The following is a 24,372-nucleotide window of genomic DNA, read 5'->3' on the forward strand; positions in this document are numbered from 1 at the left end:
TGGCCGGAGCCTGCGGATGTTTACTGTGGGAATTACAAAGGTGGGGGGAGGGCGGACACTGCTGATACATTAGGGACATGCATCTCACATGGAACCTATTATATATACATATAACTGCACAACATATTCTGGGTGCTGAGTGGTTCTGTAACATACTTGTTGACAGATTTCCTTTAGGGCTCACTCACACTGCCATACAGTATATGCATGCAAGACAATCAATCGGAGATTGATTCCAGTGTCCTCTTAATGTGATCTGATTTTCTTGCATGAGACAATCGCAGCACAGGTGCAGAGAAGATGGAGAACTTAATTTCTCCATCTTCTCCATTGTCTCTGTGCGAGTACATCAGACTGCACTCATGGTCCGATATCGGATGCACTCACAGCTTTCTGTGATTATTTTCTCGACCTTGTGATACACCAGTGTGAACGAGCCATGAAGGTGAGGAATGTGTACAATATCTCCATTCATGCTACCAAAGGTTGTGCTCAATAGCAATTTTTTTAATGTGTAGATGTGTTAGTAGATGTGGTTACAATGTGACGACAGTGGATATTTCAACCAAATACAATGAATGAGGCAGAATACTAATGCTTATAAGTTTTTAGAGGAACTTTATCTAGCACATCATGATTTTCAAAATCCTGGGAAATCGCTGTACGATGAACTGATCCTCCTTATCTATTAAAAAAAAGTGGGATCTAAACCCTACTACAACCATTTACACATGGTGGTCCAAGAACAGGCAGATATCTGTCTACCCAACCTCTGGAGCTGATGAGATTTCCACCAATATGCACCCGTCTTCTATGAAAATGCCCACAATGGCTATATTAGTGTGGAATTTCTATGCAGTTTGTTATTTAATTTAGAAATGTCCTAAAAACCTTTATTTGGCCTCATCAATTTTTATGGTTTGTTAAAAAAAATAAACTAAAATAAAGTTTAAAGCCCTAGAGATATCACGCTTGCTAGAGTATAATATATGTGTTCTCAAAGCCATTGTAAGTAAAGGGAGATGTTTTTGGAGCGCACGAGGCCGTTTGAGACAGACAAGCTAGAGGGTTGACGCTGCATGACGTGAGATCATCGTGAGGCTGGAAATACACAGCATCTTCCGAAAACACCGAAGGGTCCTCATTGAAATAGTTGTATGGTCTAAGGTAAAAGCCCACTCCATTTCCGGCAGTCACTGTGTTGGGGATATCTTCTGCATGGGGAATATGCAAGAAACCAGTGGTTACCCAAGCCACCAAGTCCTATAAATAAAACATAAGGTATTACATTTGATTCCAATGACCAAGTATTAAACTACTTGCTAACCTGAACAACGGTGCAAAACAACAAATATTTATGTATTCATTGGCAAAATTCTAGATTGCTGAGTAATTTTTTAATATATGCCCTGCCATGTGATATACATGTATGCCACATGCCGTGTGCAGGTATATGGAGGGGGCTCAGGAGCTGAGCCCGCACCATTCCCAGATGTCAGATGTGTTACACAGTCAGCATCTGTCACTAACAGAAGCGATCCGAGCTAAGCTCTTATTACTGCTGTTAAAACCTCTCTCACTGTCAATCTTGGACAACGGCATTTAAGATACATGATCCTGTAAGGCATCTGTTCGGGCGCCCATCGGCCTCACCGTAACATGATCACAGGTCACCAATAATTTGAAATAGCATCCATTGTGCCCGCAGAAAGGTCCCATGGCTGCCATGTCTTTTTGCTGGTCATTTTTAATGAACTTCATAAAAACAAAACCTAAACATCTAGAGGGGAATAGCATTTTTATTTTTAACAAATCGTTGCACTTGGAATATTTTAAAATGTTTTACAATCTATTGTATTTAAAAAATTAATGGTGTCATTCAAAAGAAGAACTTTACCCTCAAAAAAATGGTTACACTGATAGAAAAATAAAAAAGTTATGACTCTTGGAATTAGGGGAAGGAAAAACAAAAACGAAAATTGGTTGCAGCAGGAAGGGGTTAAAAAATGTTCAACCATCAACTATCTAAATGTATGGCTACTTATAGCATGCATAGTTAGTGGCAGAAAATTGCATCACATGAAACTGTAACATTTCTAAATGGTCTTGTCCACAATTTGAGGTGTGTGAGATGAAGAGAACTTGCTGGACTAGGATCACATTCAGGAATGATCACTATAAAGTTTTATTCCCATTTCTTTTGATATATGTTGTGTTTTTTGCCCAAATGGATTACAGGGCTACATTTCTACACTGCAAAAGGCAGTCTGTAAATGACACTATGTAAAGGCCGCTAAGGAAACTGACGAGGCCTAAGGTTCCCACACACTCACCTCATCTTGAATATTTTCATTGTTGATAAAGGTAGAGAACTGAACTGCTGGTGACCATGGATCATTTTGGTTGTAAATGCTGCTGCTCACTTGCTCTTCTTCTTTGTGTTTGGTTACAGCCAACTTATATCTGGAAAGACAAAGGGAATACTTTGGTACAATAGTTCAGGTCCAAGAAATTCACCTCCACCTTAAACCCTATGAGAAGCATAGCTACAAGGTTACGAAAAGAACTGTTGCACCCGGTGGGTTTTGTGTCTGGGGGACTCAGAAGGCCTTGTGCCACATCAGGTAACACCAGTATTACAAATGTCACATGGTAAGTAGGGGTCCTTTTTCACATTTTAGTCTGTATCCAAATATAGAATAAAGGGTGGCACTCACTGTCCCAGTAAACTGTCCTTTATTCGGAATCACACTAAAAAACAGAGGCAGGAGAGTCTTGTGTGGAAACACATCGAATGACAACCGTTTCGTGCTGGTATGCGCTTCTACGGGAAGCGCAGACCAGCGCGAAATGGCCATCGTTCGATGTGTTTCCACACAAGACTCTCCTGCCTCTGTTTTTTAATGTGATTCCGAATAAAGGACATTTTACTGGGACAGTGAGTGCCACCCTAATTTCTATATTTGGATATAGCCTGTGTCATTGTGTTTTCGGGCTGGCACCCAAGATCCCTGGGAAGGTACATTTTCAACTTTGATTTTCAACCTTTGATACTGCAGCTGTGCCAATTACTTGTTAGTGCTGAAGAGAGGAAGATCAGTGAATGGAAAAGGCGCACTCCAGAAAGTTATACAAAAAGAAAAATACATTTATTGGCTCAATGACATACAAAAACACCCAAGAGGATTAAAAACATTTAAGAACAATACAGAGACACCAACACAACCAAATCCATGGAATAAATCAATGTCAAAGTCAAGTGAAGAATATAATATAAGTAGGAATGGAACTGTCCCCATTTAGATAACTTTCACATAATATAATAAGAGTAAACCGACAATATGTAATCTGCAAAATATCAAGATATTATAATAGAGTCACAATTTGGAAACCACATAATGTGCAAAATATCAAGATAGTATTTAAAACCGAAAATGGGAGTCCCCAAAGTCGGCTGTTGTAATTGGAGATGAATCTGATTTTTGAATCCTGATGCCCTTAATTAGTGGCAAGTAAGGAAACCTGGTTGTGGCCCTTCTCTCTCTGATAAGCTGATGAGATGACCTTCTTAGGGTACCCTCGTTGACAAAATCTTGCTGTTAATGCATTAGACTGTTGTATAAAATCAGTGTCCAATTTTGGCTGACCGGAATGCCCCTCTTGGTATGAGGGGTTGAAAACTGTCGAACTTAAGCAAACTATTTGTGGCTGTAGGTTTGTGTTGCTCCATTGCAGAGATATTCACTTTTGTTTCATCTGAAGCCCAGTATGTGAAATCTCTTATTGTAGCGCAATTGTGTGTTTCTTCTCTTCGAGCATTAAATGTCACTCCTCCCTCCTATGAGAAAATGGAAAAGGGTCTTTGGAGCACAGGAAAGAGACTCAGACAAGAGATGGGTTTAAACCACATCGCGTTTCGACGGAGGATCCGTCTTCATCAGGTGGATGTTTCATCATCAGGTGGATGAAGACGGATCCTCCGTAGAAACGCGTTATGGTTTAAACCCATCTCTAGTCTGAGTCTCTTTCCTGTGCTCCTAAGACCATTTTCCATTTTCTCATAGCTCCTATCCTCCATTGGAGGTTTTTGGCTGGAGCTGCGGTGGAGACCTGACATCTTTGTCTGCCCGTGGGTTGCTTCGTAAGTGCTCCTTTATGACCGCTTATCACTGACTCTTACTGCTCCCTCCAAGACACTCCCAATCAGAGCTCGATAGGATCTGAGACTGATAGACTCCTGATCAGCTGTGTTTGGCAGGGAGGGAAGAATGAAAGCACATGCCAATAGGGAAGACTCTGAAGAAATGCCTAGTAGGACTGCAAGCAAAGATTTCACATACTGAACTACTAAAACAACAAATGAGAATACCTCTACAATAGACTGACACAGCTCAAAATGAAAAAAAAAAAATGGCAGAATCAGGGGAACTTAAGGAACTCCCGGTAGCATCCACTGCCCCTCCTGGAACAGGCTATCACAGGGGACAGCAGTTACTCACTAGTTTTTTGCATCATGGTCCCCTCTGAAAGAGTCATAGATCCCAGGCGATGGGTGCTGTGCAAGAGGTGAGTGCAGCACTGGCACTCTGCTTCTGTCTCCACCGCCACAGCTTTTATGAAAGAAGACGTCATGAGTTGACTGAGATAGAGGGTGGACACGGCACAAAAATACCGAATTTTTAGAGTAATGCCCTCAAGATTACCATTAGTAAAAATGATTCAATGTTTTGGGCAATTCGCACTTGTTAGAAGAGTCACTTGATAATAAGAATTGTCACTTGATTAGAAGTGTTAAACAAGCCCCTGTGATTCTCTAGTGTACAGATGATAGATAACACAGGTCAACGAAAAAAAATTTTTTTTCTGGTGTCCAAAATATTTTAATGAATTTGGGGTATTTTTGGGGTGCTGATTCTGAATATGTCATCAGTTTTGCCAGATTGGCTCAAGTTTTTGAGATTTTTGGTATCTTATTTATAGCACTTGTTGGTAAATGCAACGCATCATCTCATTAATTTCTTTGGATTAGTACTTGAACTGAGCAGTTCTCAATATAGTTTTGTGTTAATTAGTGTTCTAAAAGTTTGTTCATAGCTTGATTTTTGCACTAACTTTATGTTGTTGTCTGTTTTCCAGTGAAAAGCATGAACTCATCATGAAGAAGTTGTCTTAACGATCCAGACTCATTCTGTTACATTTGTGGTGAATATACACTGCCAAAACATAGAAGAAACATAACAGACTTCGTAAAAAAAGTGTATTTTGCCTATTTTGGGGTTATGCTTGGGGACCAAGACAAGTTTTGGGCACCACACATAGTGTGCAAAGCATGTATCGAATTATTACGAAAATGGAGCAAAGGACAAAGAAAAAGCTTCAAATTTGGTGTTCCAATGGTGTGGAGAGAGCCAAAAAATCATCATGATGACTGTTATTTCTGTGCAGTGCAAGTGCAAGGATTCAATAAGCATAAGAAACGAAAATGGGAGTAACATGGAATCTGCAAGAAGGCCTGTCCCTCATTGTGAAGATGTGCCTGTACCTGTGTTTACCATAAATAACAGTCATCATGATGATTTTTTGGCTCTCTCCACACCATTGGAACACCAAATTTGAAGCTTTTTCTTTGTCCTTTGCTCCATTTTCGTAATAATTCGATACATGCTTTGCACACTATGTGTGGTGCCCAAAACTTGTCTTGGTCCCCAAGCATAACCCCAAAATAGGCAAAATACACTTTTTTTACGAAGTGTGTTATGTTTCTTCTATGTTTTGGCAGTGTATATTCACCACAAATGTAACAGAATGAGTCTGGATCGTTAAGACAACTTCTTCATGATGAGTTCATGCTTTTCACTGGAAAACAGACAACAACATAAAGTTAGTGCAAAAATCAAGCTATGAACAAACTTTTAGAACACTAATTAACACAAAACTATATTGAGAACTGCTCAGTTCAAGTACTAATCCAAAGAAATTAATGAGATGATGCGTCGCATTTACCAACAAGTGCTATAAATAAGATACCAAAAATCTCAAAAACTTGAGCCAATCTGGCAAAACTGATGACATATTCAGAATCAGCACCCCAAAAATACCCTAAATTCGATGAAATATCTTTGGCACCAAAAATGCTGTTGACCAGTGTAATGCATGACATTACAACATTGCACTTACTTGGCCCAATTCATCGAGTTGTGTATAGAACTTTTCTCTGGAAGATAATCTCCTGCAAAGCTGACCATCTGGATCCTATAAGAGCGCTCATGATTCCACTTATTCTTCTGTTTGCTGGCAAACTGCATGTAACGAGGCATGTGGCCATGTTGTTCAAATGCTGCCTGGTTTTCAGATATAAGCACTTTCTTGGTAAGTTTAGTTTGCTGCAATTGCCTTTCTGGACTCCAGGGAACCTTCAGTTCTTCAAACTCCATATCATGAGCAACCAGAGAATTATTTATTCCTACAGGCAAAAACTCACATAGGGTTAATTAGATATCATGCATAATCATAAATGACAGAAAGCGCATCAAAGAAAAGTGACTTTTCGTCTGCTCAGTATTTGTCCTCATGTACTTACTGAGTTTTCTAGAAAAGGTTCGGGAAGGATTAGAAAAACATGGATATTTTCTACCATAAGCATTGCCATACCTGTCTACAGAGCGTGTGGTATTATAGCTCAACCCCATTCACCTCAATGAAGAAGGGCTGTAATACGAGACACAAAGTCATATTTTCCAATTCTGTGCAATCTCTAAGGCCATCAGATGTAAGGATCATTAACTCCAAATCACCTAGTAAAGAAACCACCTGAGCGCTAAGCGGAGGAGGACATGACTTTGGAAGGGGTGAACCTTTACTCCTGCAGCTTTGTTTGTATAGTGGTGTAGATTTTAAGCAAGAGTGATGTTGCTTTAAGAGGAAGGAGCACAGTATGTCTGTGCCTGGTGTGTTACTATGAGGAGGGAGGGCTTATATACAGTGAAGGAAGTGATTATTTTTGATCCCTTGCTGATTTTGTAAGTTTGCCCACTGACAAAGACATGAACAGTTTATAATTTTAAGGGTAGGTTAATTTTAACATTGAGAGATAGAATATCAAAAATTAAATCCAGAAAATCACATAGTATAAATTATATACATTTATTAGCATTTTGCAGTGAGAAATAAGTATTTGATCCCCTACCAACCATTAAGAGTTCTGGCTCTTACAGAACCAATTAGACGCTCCTAATCATCTTGTTACCTGCATTAAAGACAGCTGTCTTACATAGTCACCTTTATAAAAGACTCCTGTCCACAGACTCAATTAATCAGTGATACTCTAATCTCTACAACATGGGCAAGACCAAAGAGCTTTCTAAGGATATCAGGGACAAGATCATAGACTTGCACAAAGCTGATGAATTGGGCTACAAATCCATACGTAAGATGCTGGGTGTGGAGAGAACTGTTGGTGCAATAGTAAGAAAATGTAAGTAATACAAAATGACTGATCATGAGGAAGGTGAGAGATCAGCCTAAAACTACATGGGGGGAACTTGTTGATCTCAAGCCGAGACCCCAGAGAACATAATTCGGGTCGTTTTTTTCTGACCCGCTTTTGTGATCGCCGTTATTAACCGTATAACGGCGACCGCAAAAAAAGTCCAATGTGCAATTTAATTTCTCTCTCCTCTGATGTGATCGCACATCAGAGGAGAAATAGGGTCCTCGATCCCCCCGTGTGCTTCCCCTCCATGGGCGCAGCCATCTTCTTCCGGGAAGAAGATGGCGGGTGCATGTGCAGTGCGCCCGCCGAGATCTGCCAGCCGGCACCCGGCAACAATAGGAGGATTTTTCCTATTGGTTCATTATGGTCACTGTGATAGACCCTATCATAGTGATCAAAATAAAAAAAAGTAGTAAATAAACCCCCTTTATCACCCCCATAGGTGGGGAAAAATAATGAAATAAAGAAAATATATTTATTTTCATTTTACCATTAGGGTTAGCATTAGGGTTAGGGTTGGAATTAGGGTTAGGGTTGGGATTAGGGTTTAGGATTAGGGGTTAGGGTTGGGATTAAGGTTAGGGTTGGGATTAGGGTTAGGTTTGTGGTTAGGGTTATGGTTAGGATTGTGGTTAGGGTAGGGGTTAGGGTTGTGGTTAGGGTTATGGTTGGAATTAGGGTTAGGGTTGTGGTTAGGGTTAGGTGTGTGTTGGGGTTAGGGTTGGAGTTAGAATTGAGGGATTTCCACTATTTAGGCACATCAGAGGGTCTCCAAATGTGACATGGCGCCACCATTGATTCCAGCCAATTTTGCATTCAAAAAGTTAAATGGTGCTCCCTCCCTTCCGAGCACCGACGTGTGGTTTACCCCAACATATGGGGCATCAGTGTACTCGGGACAAATTACACACAAACATTGGGAGTCTAATTTCTCCTGTTACCCTTGTGAAAATAAAAAATTGGGGGCTAAAAAACATTTTTGTGGAAAAAAATGATTTTTTATTTTCACGACTTTGCATTATAAACTGTGAAGCACTTGGGGGTTCACCACACATGTAGATAAGCTCTTTGGGGGGTCTAGTTTCCAAAATGCTATCACTTGTGGGGTGTTTCCAGTGTTTAGGCACATCGGGGCTCTCGAAACATGACATGGCATCCGATCTCAATTCCAGCCAATTCTGCATTGAAAAAGTCAAACAGCTCTCCTTCCCTTCTGAGCTCTGCCGTGTGCCCAAACAGTGGTTTACCCCCACAAATGGGGTATCGGTGTACTCAGGACAAATTGCCCAACAACTTTGGGGGGTCTACTTTCTCCTGTTACCTTTGTGAAAATAAAAATTTGGGGGCAAAAAGATCATTTTTGTGGAAAAAATGACTTTTTTATTTTCACGGCTCTACGTTATTAACTTCTGTGAAGCACTTGAATGTTCAAAGTGCTCACTACACATCTAGATAAGTTCCTTAAGGGGTCTAGTGTTATGAATGAGTCACCGGAGGAGGAAAAAACAAAAATGCACGTTAAGTCCAGAAAACCGGAGAGGTTGGTAGCTAGCGGATTGCAGACCCCTGATCCTATTCACAACAACTAACAGTATCCGTGGAGCGTTCCTACGGTGGTCCTAGATGCCTCTTCACAGACGGAGAACTAAATAAGCCTAAAGAAAGAAAGGGGAAATCTAAACTGCCCCAGAGCAGACCCCAAAACAATAGACAGCCCCCAACATGTATTGTCGGTGAAAACAGATGAAAACACAAACACAGACAGAAGACAGGCAGAGCAAATGATGGGGCCAACTAACTAGATAGGAAAGGACAGAAAAGATGCTGGCTGCAATCCGCAAAAACCCTACCAAAAATGTCCCAACACGTCTGATAGGAAAAACGGCCCTGAAGTCACTAGACTTCAAAATCCCTATATCAGCACTCTGATATATTCTGAAGACAGAGCAAAAGAGATTTAACCGATCATGGACAAAAATGGAAATTCAGCAGACCCCCTGCCGGGGCTAGCAGAACACAAATCTAAGCAAATCAGACAAAATCTCATGGAACAATAACAGAGCAAACCTTAGCTTTAGAAGACAGGAACTGAACTGGAGGCCAGAGCTCAGAGCAGAGAAATCACCAGTAACCCTACAGGGCGTTGGCTGCCTTATATCCACTCAGAGATTCCGGATGTCCAATCGCAATCCACCTGTTCAGATGACAGGTTTCTCCCATCCAAATCAGTTTCACCAACTCCTTTCACCAGCAGAGGGAGTTCATCGGACATCAAAGGTGAACGAGAAAATGAGCTCACAACAGTCTAGTTTCCAAAATCGTGTCACTTGAGGCTTTCCACTGTTTAGGCACATCAGGGGCTCTCCAAACCTCCAAACTCTACATGGCATCCGATCTCAATTCCAGCCAATTCTGCATTAAAAAAGTCAAACAGCGCTCCTTCTGTTCCAACCCCTGCCGTGGACCCAAACAGCAGTTTACCCCCACATAAGCGGCATCGGCATATTCAGGTGAAATTGCACAACAAATTTGGTGCTTCATTTTCTCTTTTTACACTTGTGAAAATAAAAAAAAATGGGTTCTGAAGTAAAATGTTTGTAAAAAAAAGTTGAATGTTAATTTTTTCCTTCCACATTGCTTTAGTTCCTGTGAAGCACATAAAGGGTTAATAAACTTCTTGAATGTGGTTTTGAGCACCTTGAGGGGTGCAGTTTTTAGAATGGTGTCACTTTTGGGTATTTTCTGTCATATTGACCCCTCAAAAAGACTTCAAATGGGATGTGGTCCCTAAAATAAATGGTTTTGTAAATTTGGCTGTAAAAATGAGAAATCGCTGGTCAAATTTGAACCCTTATAAGTTCATAACAAAAAAATTTTGTTTCCAAAATTGTGCTGATGTAAAGTAGACATGTGTGAAATGTTATTTATTAAGTATTTTGTGTGACATATCTCTCTGATTTAAGGGCATAAAAATTAAAAGTTCGAAAATTGCAAAATTTTAAAAATTTTCGCCATATTTCCATTTTTTTCATAAATAAAAACAAGTCATATCGAAGAAATGTTACCACTATTATGAAGTAAAATATGTCATGAAAAAACATTCTCAGAATCAGCTGGATCCGTTAAAGCATTCCAGAGTTATAACCTCATAAAATGACAGTGGTCAAAATTGTAAAAATTGACCTGGTCATTAAGCTGCAAATTGGCTCCGTCACTAAAGGCCTCGTTACACGCTTCAGTGTGTCAGCGATCCCACCAACGATCCGACGTGGATGGGATCACTGGGACATAGTTAGCTGATCGCTGGTGAGCTGTCACACAGGCAGACTCACCCGCAATCAGGACCAGTGTGCACACTGGTATCCAGGGTAAACAGCCTTTCGACATCGCTGCAACGTCACAAAACTGGTGACGTTGCAACGATATCGTTCACAATATCGTTGCACGTAACGGGGCATTAAGGGGTTAAACTTGGTTCCCCTGCTCAAGAAGGCACATGTGCAGGCCCATCTGAAGTTTGCCAATGAACACCTGGATGATTCTGTGAGTGATTGGGAGAAGGTGCTGTTGTCAGATGAGACAAACATTGAGCTCTTTGGAATTAACTCAACTCGCCGTGTTTGGAGGAAGAGAAATGCTGGCTATGATCCAAAGAACAACGTCCCCACTGTCAAGCATGGAGGTGCAAACATTATGTTTTGGGGGTGTTTCTCTGCTAAGGCCACAGGACTACTTCACTGCATCAATGGGAGAATGGATGGAGCCATGTACCATAAAATCCTGAGTGACAACCCCCTTCCCTCCGCCAGGACATTAAAAATGGGTCGTGGCTGGGTCTTCCAGCAAGGCAATGACCCAAAACATACAGCCAAGGCAACAAAGAAGTGGCTTAAAAATAAGCACATTAAGGTCATGGAGTGGCCAAGCCAGTCTCCAGACCTTAGTCCCATAGAAAACTTATGGCGTAAGTTGAAGCTCCGAGTTGCCAAGTGATAGCCTCAAAATCTTAATGATTTAGAGATGATATGCAATGAGGAGGTGGACCAAAATTCCTCCTGACATGCGTGCAAACCTGATCATCAACTACAAAAAACGTCTGACTGCTGTGCTTGCCAACAAGGGTTTTGCCACCAAGCATTAAGTCTTGTTTGCCAGAGGGATAAAATATTTGTCAAATAATTATTTCCTTCACTGTAGAGGAGGTAACTGTCCTTCTCCCTCTTTCTCTCACCGGATGAACTGGAGGAAACATCACCCGCCCTCCCGCCCTGTTATAATCACTGTCCTAGAACATTTTCTTTAATTATCTATAACGCTGGGAGCGTCACTCTGTCTGAAGCCTTTATAGACTGCGCAAGCGTGATGTGCCTGCGCAGTCTGGATCCAGACAGAATGAGGCATCCAGTATTACAGGTAACAGGTATGGCGCCGGAGATGGAGGTATGCGTAGACACTGCATACCGCGATCTCTGGCGCCATACATACTTACCTGACCGGAAGGAGCGTTGCCACGGTGCTTCTCTTCTTTCGGAGACCGGGGCAGGAGTGCGCGTGAGAATCGTGCATGCGCATAGCACTATCCAGCGCCATTTTACTGAAGACACATTTGCAGTGTGTCTTCATCAATATGGCGACGGACAGCGCGGTATGGGCATGCACATACTCTGATGCCACAATCCTCCCCCACACTCTTCCCCCGAGACCTGACAGACAGAACAGGACAGCGCTGGAACACAGGAAAGAGTATAAATGCTTTTTTTTATGTGTGCAGTTTAATAGGTGTGAGGGGGACAATACATATCAGGATAGGGGGGTGAGAGGACCATGCATATCAGGAAAAGGGGGATGAGGGGACCATGCATACCAGGAAAGGGAGGTGAGAGGACCATGCATACAAGGAAAGGGGGGGTGAGAGTACCATGCATACCAAGATTGGGGGGTGAGAGGACCATGCATATCAGGATTGGAGGGTGAGGGGACCATGCATACCAGGATTGGGGGGTGAGTAGACCATGCATACCAGGATTGGGGGGTGAGGAGACCATGCACACCAAGATTGGGGGGTGAGGAGACCATGCATACCAGGATTGGGGGGTGAGGGGACCATGCATACCAGGATAGGGGGGTGAGGGGACCATGCATTCCAGGATTGGGGGGTGAGGGGACCATGCATACCAGGATTAGAGGGTGAGGAGACCATGCGTACCAGGATTGGGGGGTGAGGAGACCATGAGTTCCAGGATTTGGAGGTGAGGGAACCATGCATAAACAGGATAGGGGGGTGAGGGGACCATGCATATCAGGATAGGGGGGTGAGGGGGCCATGCATATCAGGACTGGGAGGTGAGGGAACCATGCATACCAGGATTGGGAGGTGAGGGAACCATGCATACCAGGATTGGAGGGTGAGGGGACCATGTATACCAGGATAGGGGGGTGAGGGGACCATGCATTCCAGGATTGGGGGGTGAGGGGACCATGCATACCAGGATTAAGGGGTGAGGAGACCATGCGTACCAGGATTGGGGGGTGAGGAGACCATGAGTACCAGGATTGGGGGGTGAGGGAACCATGCATACCAGGATAGGGGGGTGAGGGGACCATGCATATCAGGATAGGGGGGTGAGGGGACCATGCATATCAGGATTGGGAGGTGAGGGAACCATGCATACCAGGATTGGGAGGTGAGGGAACCATGCATACCAGGATTGGGGGGTGAGAGTACCATGCATACCAGGATTGGGGGTTGAGGGGGACCATGCATTCCAGGACTGTACTTGTTTTTATTATGTATACCCCTCCTTACATGTAAAGCGCCATGGAATAAATGGCGCTATAACAATAAATAATAATAATAAGTGAGGGGACCATGTATACCAGGATTGGGGGGGGAGGACCATTCATGCCAGGATTGGGGGGTGGGGGGAACCATGCATTCCAGGATTGGGGGTGAGGGGACCATGCATACCAGGAAAGGGGGGTGAGGGGACCATGCATACCATGATAGGGATGAGGGTACCATGCATACCAGGATTGGGGGGTGAGGAAACCATGAATACCAGGATATGGATGAGGGGGTACCATGTATAACAGGATTGGGGGGTGAGGGGACCATACAAACCAGCATAGGGATGATGGGGTACCATGCATACCAGGATAGCGATGAGGGGGTACCATGCATACCAGGATTGGGGGGTGAGGGGACCATGTATACCAGGATGAGGAATGGGGTGCCATGCATACCAGGATTGGGGGGTGAGGGGACCATACATACCAGACTAGTGATGAGAGGTCCATGCATACCATTATAGGGATGATGGGGCCATGCATAGCAGGATAGGGATGAGGAGTACCATACATACCAGGATAGGGATGAGGGGTGCCATGCATGCCAGGATAGGGATGAGAGGTGCCATGCATACCAGGATAGGAGGGGGGTAGCACGTACCAGGATGGGAGACCATATACCAATAAAAATGCTCGTCACCCGGGCGTAGAACGGGTTCATAGCTAGTTGCTTGTATAATGATGAATGATTTAGTGTATTTATTTAATTACCCATTGTATATCTTGTACCAGGCCAGGTCCAATTTTATCATGGCTATAAAGAGTTAACATTAGCATTAATCTCTAAGCCCAAGGGAAAGGCAGTCCTTCAGCCAGTGTCTAAGTTTACTGTAGTTAAGTTGGTTTTAACCCCTTAGTGACAGAGCCAATTTTTTACAATTCTGACCACTGTCACTTTGAGGATAGAGCTCTGGAACGCTTTAACGGATCCCACTGATTCTGAGATTGTTTTTTGTGACATATTGTACTTCATGTTAGTGATAAAATCTCTTTGATATGACTTGAGTTTATGTAAAAAACGGAAATTTGGAAAAAATTGAAAATTTTTAAAATTTTGCAATTTTCAAACTTTTAATTTTTGTGCCCATAAATCAGAGAGTCATATTGCACAAAATAGTTAACAAATAACATTTCCCACATGTCTACTTTACATCAGCACAAGTTTGGAAACAATTTTTTTTATTAGGACTAGAGTTGAGCGAAACGGGTCGAAAAAATTCAAAAGTCGCCGACTTTTGGCACAGTTGGGTTTCATGAAACGAAACCCGACCCTAGGATGAGGTCGGCCACGAGGTCGGCGACTTACGCGCCAAAGTCGCGTTTCAAAAGTTTGTTTTGCGCTCTTTTTCAGCCAATCAGGATCCACGGACACTGTGGGCAACGTGATGACATAGGCACGGGTCACCACCATCTTTCAGAAGGGCATGCAAGTGATTGGCTTGCTTTGGTGGGCGTCACAGGGGGTATAAAAGGGCGTGCACGCCGACCGCCATCTTACTTCTGCCGATCTTAGTTTAGGGAGAGGTTGCTGCTGATTCTGTAGGGAGAGCGTTAGGCAGGGAAGAAGACAAAAAAACTGCTTCTGCTGCTAGCGATTTGGCCTGCACAACACACAAGTCACTGTGTGTGCAGTGCAAGGGGAGGCTATATTGTGGTGTATCAGTGGTGTTGGTTGTTGGGCTGCCTTCTAAGGCTTCCTGACACGCTGGCATTGCTGTTTACCCACTGCTCCGCAAACTGCTTTTTTAAAAGCAATCCAATCTCCCTTATCCTCTCGTCACTTTGGTCACAGGCAGCTGTGCCATCGAGCGTGTCACATAGCGCTCAGATATCAGTGGGCCGCACACAATCCACAAGTGTCCACTGTCCACAAGTGTACGCAGAGATTCAAAATCTCCATTATCCTCTCGTCACTTTGGTCACAGGCAGCTGTGCCATCGAGCGTGTCACATAGCGCTCAGATATCAGTGGGCCGCACACAATCCACAAGTGTCCAGTGTCCAAAAGTGTACGCAGAGATTCAAAATCTCCATTATCCTCTCGTCACTTTGGTCACAGGCAGCTGTGCCATCGAGCGTGTCACATAGCGCTCAGATATCAGTGGGCCGCACACAATCCACAAGTGTCCACTGTCCACAAGTGTACGCAGAGATTCAAAATCTCCATTATCCTCTCGTCACTTTGGTCACAGGCAGCTGTGCCATCGAGCGTGTCACATAGCGCTCAGATATCAGTGGGCCGCACACAATCCACAAGTGTCCACTGTCCAAAAGTGTACGCAGAGATTCAAAATCTCCATTATCCTCTCGTCACTTTGGTCACAGGCAGCTGTGCCATCGAGCGTGTCACATAGCGCTCAGATATCAGTGGGCCGCACACAATCCACAAGTGTCCACTGTCCACAAGTGTACGCAGAGATTCAAAATCTCCATTATCCTCTCGTCACTTTGGTCACAGGCAGCTGTGCCATCGAGCGTGTCACATAGCGCTCAGATATCAGTGGGCCGCACACAATCCACAAGTGTCCAGTGTCCAAAAGTGTACGCCGAGATTCAAAATCTCCATTATCCTCTCGTCACTTTGGTCACAGGCAGCTGTGCCATCGAGCGTGTCACATAGCGCTCAGATATCAGTGGGCCGCACACAATCCACAAGTGTCCAGTGTCCAAAAGTGTACGCAGAGATTCAAAATCTCCATTATCCTCTCGTCACTTTGGTCACAGGCAGCTGTGCCATCGAGCGTGTCACATAGCGCTCAGATATCAGTGGGCCGCACACAATCCACAAGTGTCCACTGTCCACAAGTGTACGCAGAGATTCAAAATCTCCATTATCCTCTCGTCACTTTGGTCACAGGCAGCTGTGCCATCGAGCGTGTCACATAGCGCTCAGATATCAGTGGGCCGCACACAATCCACAAGTGTCCACTGTCCACAAGTGTACGCAGAGATTCAAAATCTCCATTATCCTCTCGTCACTTTGGTCACAGGCAGCTGTGCCATCGAGCGTGTCACATAGCGCTCAGATATCAGTGGGCCGCACACAATCCACAAGTGTCCAGTGTCCAAAAGTGTACGCAGAGATTCAAAATCTCCATTATCCTCTCGTCACTTTGGTCACAGGCAGCTGTGCCATCGAGCGTGTCACATAGCGCTCAGATATCAGTGGGCCGCACACAATCCACAAGTGTCCACTGTCCACAAGTGTACGCAGAGATTCAAAATCTCCATTATCCTCTCGTCACTTTGGTCACAGGCAGCTGTGCCATCGAGCGTGTCACATAGCGCTCAGATATCAGTGGGCCGCACACAATCCACAAGTGTCCAGTGTCCAAAAGTGTACGCAGAGATTCAAAATCTCCATTATCCTCTCGTCACTTTGGTCACAGGCAGCTGTGCCATCGAGCGTGTCACATAGCGCTCAGATATCAGTGGGCCGCACACAATCCACAAGTGTCCACTGTCCACAAGTGTACGCAGAGATTCAAAATCTCCATTATCCTCTCGTCACTTTGGTCACAGGCAGCTGTGCCATCGAGCGTGTCACATAGCGCTCAGATATCAGTGGGCCGCACACAATCCACAAGTGTCCAGTGTCCAAAAGTGTACGCAGAGATTCAAAATCTCCATTATCCTCTCGCCACTTTGGTCACAGGCAGCTGTGCCATCGAGCGTGTCACATAGCGCTCAGATATCAGTGGGCCGCACACAATCCACAAGTGTCCACTGTCCAAAAGTGTACGCAGAGATTCAAAATCTCCATTATCCTCTCGTCACTTTGGTCACAGGCAGCTGTGCCATCGAGCGTGTCACATAGCGCTCAGATATCAGTGGGCCGCACACAATCCACAAGTGTCCACTGTCCACAAGTGTGTGCAGAAATTCTAAAACTCCCCTGTCCTATAGACACCTTGTACCTTGTTTTACATTACTATATAGTTTGTTGGATTTTGTCTACATTTCTACCAAAAATGAGGAAGGCTGGTGGAAGAGGCCGTGGAATTGGGCGGGGGTTGGCAGCTGGTAATGATGGTGTTGGTGGTGGATCTGATGGTAGTGGCAAGAGCAAAATAGGACCAAATGCAGGAGGTGCTGACCCTGCGTCATCGTCTGTCTACATAAGGCCTCGAACGCTTAGTTTTCTAGGAGTTGGCAAACCGCTTTTAAAGGCAGAGCATCAGGAAAAAGTTTTGTCTTACATTGCTGACTCAGCCTCCAGCTCTATCGCCTCCTCTTCTTCAGTTGTAAAAAGTAAAAGCACTGAGTCGTCATTGGAGGCTCATGTTCATGAACCACACCTTTCCTTGTGTCCTTCACCCCAACCAAGATTGAAGGATGACGCAGGCCATACTACTGATTACTCCATGGAGCTGTTTTCACATACCATGCCTGGATTATCAAGTCAAATGGTGAATTACCCAGGCCAAGATGAATCTGACATGGAGTGCACTGATGCACAGCCGCTGATGGATGATTCTGCTGGTACAGAGCCAGATTTTGACCCTGATGAGACTCAGGTGCCCCTTCCCGCACACTATACCACCATACACGGTGACACAGAGAAAGGTGCACATGACATAGAAGAGGAGGTGATGGATGACCCAGTTGTTGACCCAGATTGGCATCCATTGGGGGAAGAGGGTGCTGCTTCCAATAGCTCAGATGAGGAGCATCCACAGCAGACATCGACATCGCAACAGCTGTTATCTGGCAGGCCCGGAGCACTCCAAAGACAGGTTCCAAACATCAAAAGAGTTGCTGGACAGCTTGTCCACAGGGTCAAAAGATCACAGCGTGCTAGGCCGCAAAATGTCTGCCAAAGTAGGAGGAGTGCAGTGTGGCAGTTTTTTGAACAAAATCCTCATGATCAGGCCAAGGTTATCTGTAAGAAGTGCGCAAAGACCTTTAGCCGAGGGAAAAATCTGAAAAATTTGAATACCAGTTGCATGCTTAGACATTTAACCAGCATGCACTTGCAAGCGTGGACACAACACCAAACCTCAAGTGCCACATGTGCAACTGATCACAACGAAGGTAGTCAGCAACGCTACATTGTTTCCCCCACTGTAAGCCCACCGGTTAGCACAGCAGCAAATGTTGAGGTGTCGTTGCAAGGCCACAGCAGTCAGGGAATCCCACTGTTATATCAACGAAAGACTGATTCTAGGCCATCAGAAAGAACACCAACTCCATCACCATCATCAACCCTCTCTCAGTCCGCCCTGTCCACCGCTACTTCCACCATATGCAGCTCTCAAGTCCAGCTCACCCTCCCAGACACTATGAGTAGGTCAAGAAAGTACTCAGTCTCTCATCCGCGTACACTGGGTTTGAACGCCCACATTGCCAAACTAATCTCGTTTGAGATGATGCCCTTTCGGTTGGTGGAAAGCACAGCTTTCCGCGAACTCATGGCCTATGCAGTACCACGCTATGACCTACCCAGTCGCCACTTCTTCTCTCGCAAAGCCATCCCAGCCCTCCACCATCATGTGAAAGACCGCATTGTCCATGCACTCAAGCAGTCAGTGAGCGGAAAGGTGCACCTCACAACTGATGCATGGTCCAGTCGGCATGGCCAGGGCCGTTACGTGTCCATCACTGCGCACTGGGTTAATGTGGTGGATGCAGGGTCCACAGGGGACAGCGGTGGTGGGGCAGTGCTGCCTAGCCCACGGTCTAGGAAACAGTTGGCTGTAGGCGTTCGACCCTCCTCCTCCTCCTCCAGAAGCGACAGCTCGTCCACAGAGCGCAGTCGTACGAGCACTCCATCTGCAGCTGCCACTGTTGCACACGATGTGTCCCCCTATCGAGCAGCTAGTGGAAAGCGTCAGCAGGCTGTGTTGCAGATGATGTGTTTGGGCGACAGACACACCGCCGAGGTGCTGGCCGAGTACTTGAAGCGACAAACTGAGTCATGGCTGGGCAGTGTACATCTTGAGGCAGGCAAGGTAGTTAGTGATAACGGCCGTAATTTTGTGGCAGCCATAGCCCTTTCAAAACTCAGCCACATACCTTGCTTGGCTCACACCTTGAACCTGGTGGTGCAGTGCTTCCTCAAAAATTATCCGGAGTTAACAGCCCTGCTCCAGAAGGTGCGAAGACTGTGCGCGCACATCCGCCGGTCGCCTGTACACTCCGTTCGTATGCAGAAGCTGCAGCGTTGCTCCACCTTCCCAACCACCGCCTCATTATCGACATTGCAACAAGGTGGAACTCCACCCTGCACATGGTGGAGCGGCTGTGCGAGCAGAGGCAGGCCATAATGCATTTGTGGGAGGATACACGGCCAGGCACTTTGAGAGCAGACATGGAGTTGACAGGCGTGCAGTGGTCGAAGCTGAAAGACCTTTGTAAAGTCCTTCAGTGTTTTGAGGAATGCACACGGCTGGTAAGCGCAGACGACGCCATCCTAAGCATGAGCATCCCACTTATGCGTCTGCTCATGCAAACTTTGACGCACCTTAAGGAGCAGGCGTCTGCAGCCAATGTTGATGAGGAGGAAGAGGAGGAGGGAATCCTTGATGACATTCAGCCATTGTCTGCTCAGGGACCTCTCCTGGACGAGGTGGAGGAAGAAGAGGAGGAGGAAGAGGAGGATGATGGGGATGATTACTTAGGGGAGGAGGATGCATCTCGTGGGGCAAGTGAAAATGTTGGCGTGGCAAGGTCTGGTACAGGGTTTGTGCGTGACTGGAGGGATGTGGATTTGCCAGAAAGTGCTCCTCCACCCAGCACTCGCAGTGCATCATTGACACCGGGAACATTGGCCCACATGTCAGATTATGCCTTGCGGATCCTAAAAAGGGACCCCCGCATTGCCAAAATGATGAACGATGATGACTACTGGTTGGCCAGCATCCTGGATCCACGCTATAAAGGCAAATTACAAAACATCATGCCACAGGAGAACCTTGACCTAATATTGGCTAATAAACAAGCAACTCTGGTAAATCGGTTGCTTGAGGCATTCCCAGCACACAGCAGCGGTGATGGTTCTCACACGAGCCGTACGGGCCGGGGGCAGCTTGGCAGAGGTGTTTGTGGTGCACACATCAGAAGTGGAGTTGGAGACAGGGGTTTCATGACAATGTTGTGGACTGATTTTTCAAATACCGCTCACACAACTGGTAATACTGCATCGATGGAAAGTGACAGGAGACAGCAGTTGTCAACTATGGTTCCAAACTACTTTTCCTCCCATATCGATGTTCTCCCACACAGGTCATTCCCCTTTGACTATTGGGCCGCTAAACTGGACACCTGGCCTGAATTGGCCCAATATGCCTTACAGGAGCTCGCTTGCCCAGCTGCAAGTGTGCTATCGGAAAGAGTCTTCAGTGCAGCTGGATCAATCCTGACAGAAAAAAGGACCCGTCTGTCAACCCAAAATGTGGATGATCTATCCTTCATTAAAATGAACCACGCATGGGTTTCCAAGGATTTTGTCCCACCTTCCCCTGATGACACATAGGGTGACAGAAAAATGGCTTGCTTTGGTCCACCTCTTCCTGGTACTTCACCTATTTCGCCTTTTGCATCAGTTGAATGTCCAACATCAACATATGCCACTTTCTAAAACTCCCTAACTGTGCTGCCTCCCCCCCCATGGCCGGGGTCACCACCTAGCGCACGACACCGTGCGAGTGCCGTTGCCCTGGACAGGTGGGTAGGCCGACTCTTGGGCGCGGGCACTGGCACAGGGTCCCTCATAGTGCAATCAAGTGTCTCTGACGGTGGTGGTGCACACCCGCCGTCAGACACACCGCTGTACTATGAGGGGCCCAGTGCCAGTACCGACGCCCACGAGTGGGCCCCCCTTGCTTGGCCAGGGCCCCAGCATTTGCAATCTTTACCTCTCCCTGCTCCTCCGCTGTGTAATCTGGGCCGTCAAATCCATACTGGGCCTAACACCGTCTGAGCCTGCCTCATGCTGTATAGACATATATTTTGAATGTGTACGCTATCCATACATGTTATCCGGGGATACGGTACCCCTTCTAACCTTTGTGCAATGACGTGCAATCCATACTGGGCCTAACACCGTCTGAGCCTGCCTCATGCTGTATAGACATATATTTTGAATGTGTACGCTATCCATACATGTTATCCGGGGATACGGTACCCCTTCTAACCTTTGTGCAATGACGTGCAATCCATACTGGGCCTAACACCGTCTGAGCCTGCCTCATGCTGTATAGACATATATTTTGGATGTGTACGCTATCCATACATGTTATCCGGGGATACGGTACCCTTTCTAACCTTTGTGCAATGACGTGCAATCCATACTGGGCCTAACACCGTCTGAGCCTGCCTCATGCTGTATAGACATATATTTTGAATGTGTACGCTATCCATACATGTTATCCGGGGATACGGTACCCTTTCTAACCTTTGTGCAATGACGTGCAATCCATACTGGGCCTAACACCGTCTGAGCCTGCCTGTCACGGGGGCTTAGTTCAACTAAGGCTGAAATACCCGGGGCCCCTGTGGTGTCCCTTTACTAGGGGAAACCCTGTCTGACCCTCAACCCAGGGTTTTTGCTGAAGGTGCAAATGCCTGAGCCTCCGACCTTTCCTTATCTCCTGCTCAGCCCTGCACTTAACCCTCCACCCTCCACCCAGTGAGAAGTCACCACCAAAGCTCCCACACAAATAATGACAGACAGGGAGAACTTAAACTGCACTGCGCCGCACACACACAGGAATAAACAGTAATGTGAACAGGGCACAACTAAACACAAATATGGGAAGGAGAAAGGATAACGACGGATCATACGACACCAGATATGAATCTCTCTCTCTTGAACACCTCCACTCCAGACCGGAACCACTTGGTATGAAACACAAGCTATAATCGGCGACGCCCATATGCCAGCATGACTATTTAAAGACCGTGGGCGTGACTAACCATCCAACCTGGTCTCCAGCAGGATTAACCCCCGAGAGCCTGAAGATCAGGCCGGCGCCACCGAGGCTATAGTGGCTGGAGGTGGAACTACCTCTGCCTGCCGGATGCTGTGGTGTGAACAGCGTCCGACATGACAGTACCCCGTCTTCTACGAGGGACCCCAGGGCCCTCAAGACTCCTAGGACCCGGCTTGTCCGGATGACGACGGTGAAAAGAACTGACCAGCCGATCCGCATGTATGTCTGAGGCTGGAACCCAAGACCTCTCCTCTGGACCATACCCCCGCCAGTGCACCAAATACTGAAGAGTACGGCGTACTACTCGAGAGTCCACTACCTTGGCGACCTCGAACTCTAACTCGCCATCCACCATGACTGGAGGTGGCATCGGCGTTGTGTCCACAGAGCCTACCACCTTTTTCAATAAAGCCCTGTGAAACACGTTGTGTATCTTGTACACTGCGGGAAGTTCCAACCGATAAGCCACTGGGTTAATGATGGCAGAAATCCTAAAAGGCCCAATAAACCTTGGACCCAGTTTTAAAGAAGGGATTTTGAGTTTTATGTTCTTCGTAGCTAACCACACCCATTCACCCACACACAGGTCCGGACCTGGCACGCGTCTACTGTCAGCCACCCGTTTGTACCTGGCACTCATGCTCAACAAACGCTGTTTCACCCGCCTCCAGACTGATGACAATTGGGCTCCTAGCTGATCCTCCTCCGGGACACCCCCGGAGTCACCCTGACGTAAGGTACAAAACTGAGGATGTTGACCGTACACACAAAAGAATGGAGACTCTCCTGATGACTCTTGGCGGTGATTATTTAATGCGAATTCGGCCAGAGGAAGGAAAGTAGACCACTCCTCCTGGTTGTCGGACACAAAGCATCGTAAATACTGTTCTAGATTTTGGTTCATGCGCTCAGTTTGTCCATTAGACTGTGGATGAAACGCCGATGAATGTGACAACTTGATCCCCAACCTTGAGCAAAAAGCTTTCCAAAACCTCGCCACAAATTGCGTACCCCTATCAGATACTATGTCAGACGGTACTCCGTGGAGTCTGACCACCTCCTTCACAAATACCTGAGCCAACGTCTTAGCATTGGGCAAAGAGGACAACGCCACAAAATGCGCCATCTTTGAAAAACGGTCAACCACCACCAGGATGACCGTGTTCCCTGCCGAGGCTGGCAAGTCAGTGATAAAATCCATGGAGATTTCTGTCCATGGCCTATTGGGTACCCCCAGAGGCTGTAGCGTGCCAGCAGGACGGGTTCGGGGTGACTTAGCCCTAGCGCACGTGATGCAAGCTGCCACGTACGAGACCACGTCCTGCCGGATTTTGGGCCACCAGAAACGACGCGATACCAGCTCTAAGGTGCCCTTCACCCCTGGGTGACCAGCCAGTACCGAAGCGTGGTGTTCCTTCAACACTTTAGGCCGAAGATGCAGGGGTACAAATGATTTGTTGGCGGGAAGTCCTGGTGGTACCTCCTCTTGGGCCTCGGCAATCTCCGCCTCTACCTCAGTCGTGAGAGCCGAGACCACTACCCCTTTCTGGAGGATGGGTACCGGCTCTTCCCGAGGTTCTCCCCCCGGAAAACACCTAGACAAAGCATCCGCCTTGGTGTTTTTAGCCCCGGGACGGTACGTCACAAGAAAATTGAAACGAGTAAAAAACAATGCCCAGCGAGCCTGCCTAGGAGACAGACGCTTGGCCGACTCCAGGTAGAGCAGATTCTTATGGTCGGTGATAACTGTGACCTGGTGAGCCGCCCCCTCCAAGAAGTGTCGCCATTCCTCAAAAGCCAGTTTGATGGCCAACAACTCCCTGTTGCCGATATCATAATTCCGTTCGGCCGGCGACAACTTCTTGGAGAAGTAGGCGCATGGATGCATCTCGCTCAAGGACGAGCCTTGAGACAGTACTGCCCCCACTCCCACCTCCGATGCATCAACCTCTACCACAAAAGGTTTAGACACGTCTGGTTGCACCAGAATGGGGGCTGAAGCAAAACTATTCTTCAGACGCTCAAAAGCACGTATAGCCACCTCAGGCCAGTTCGCCAGATCGGCACCCTTTTTTGTCATGTCCGTGAGCGGTTTGGCGAC

The 24,372-nt window shown here is 46.2% G+C and overlaps 1 protein-coding gene across 2 annotated transcripts in view; it reads right to left on the reverse strand.

Moving 5' to 3' along the window:
* Window positions 1-486: 486 nt before the first annotated feature.
* LOC141075530 (amine oxidase [copper-containing] 3-like) overlaps window positions 487-24,372 on the reverse strand; it is a 41,327-nt gene continuing 17,441 nt past the window's right edge. For both annotated transcript variants that reach the window (XM_073562621.1, XM_073562620.1), the window contains exons 2-4: window positions 6,178-6,463; window positions 2,334-2,463; window positions 487-1,263 (exon numbers count right to left, since the gene is read on the reverse strand). In XM_073562621.1, the coding sequence (XP_073418722.1) occupies window positions 976-1,263; window positions 2,334-2,463; window positions 6,178-6,463 (704 nt within the window). In that variant the 3' untranslated portion in view covers window positions 487-975. The remainder of the gene's footprint in view (window positions 1,264-2,333; window positions 2,464-6,177; window positions 6,464-24,372) is intronic.

Source organism: Dendrobates tinctorius, unplaced genomic scaffold, assembly GCF_039654945.1.
Source record: "Dendrobates tinctorius isolate UK_male_01 unplaced genomic scaffold, ASM3965494v1 ptg000360l, whole genome shotgun sequence".
NCBI classification, from domain to species: Eukaryota; Metazoa; Chordata; class Amphibia; order Anura; family Dendrobatidae; genus Dendrobates; species Dendrobates tinctorius.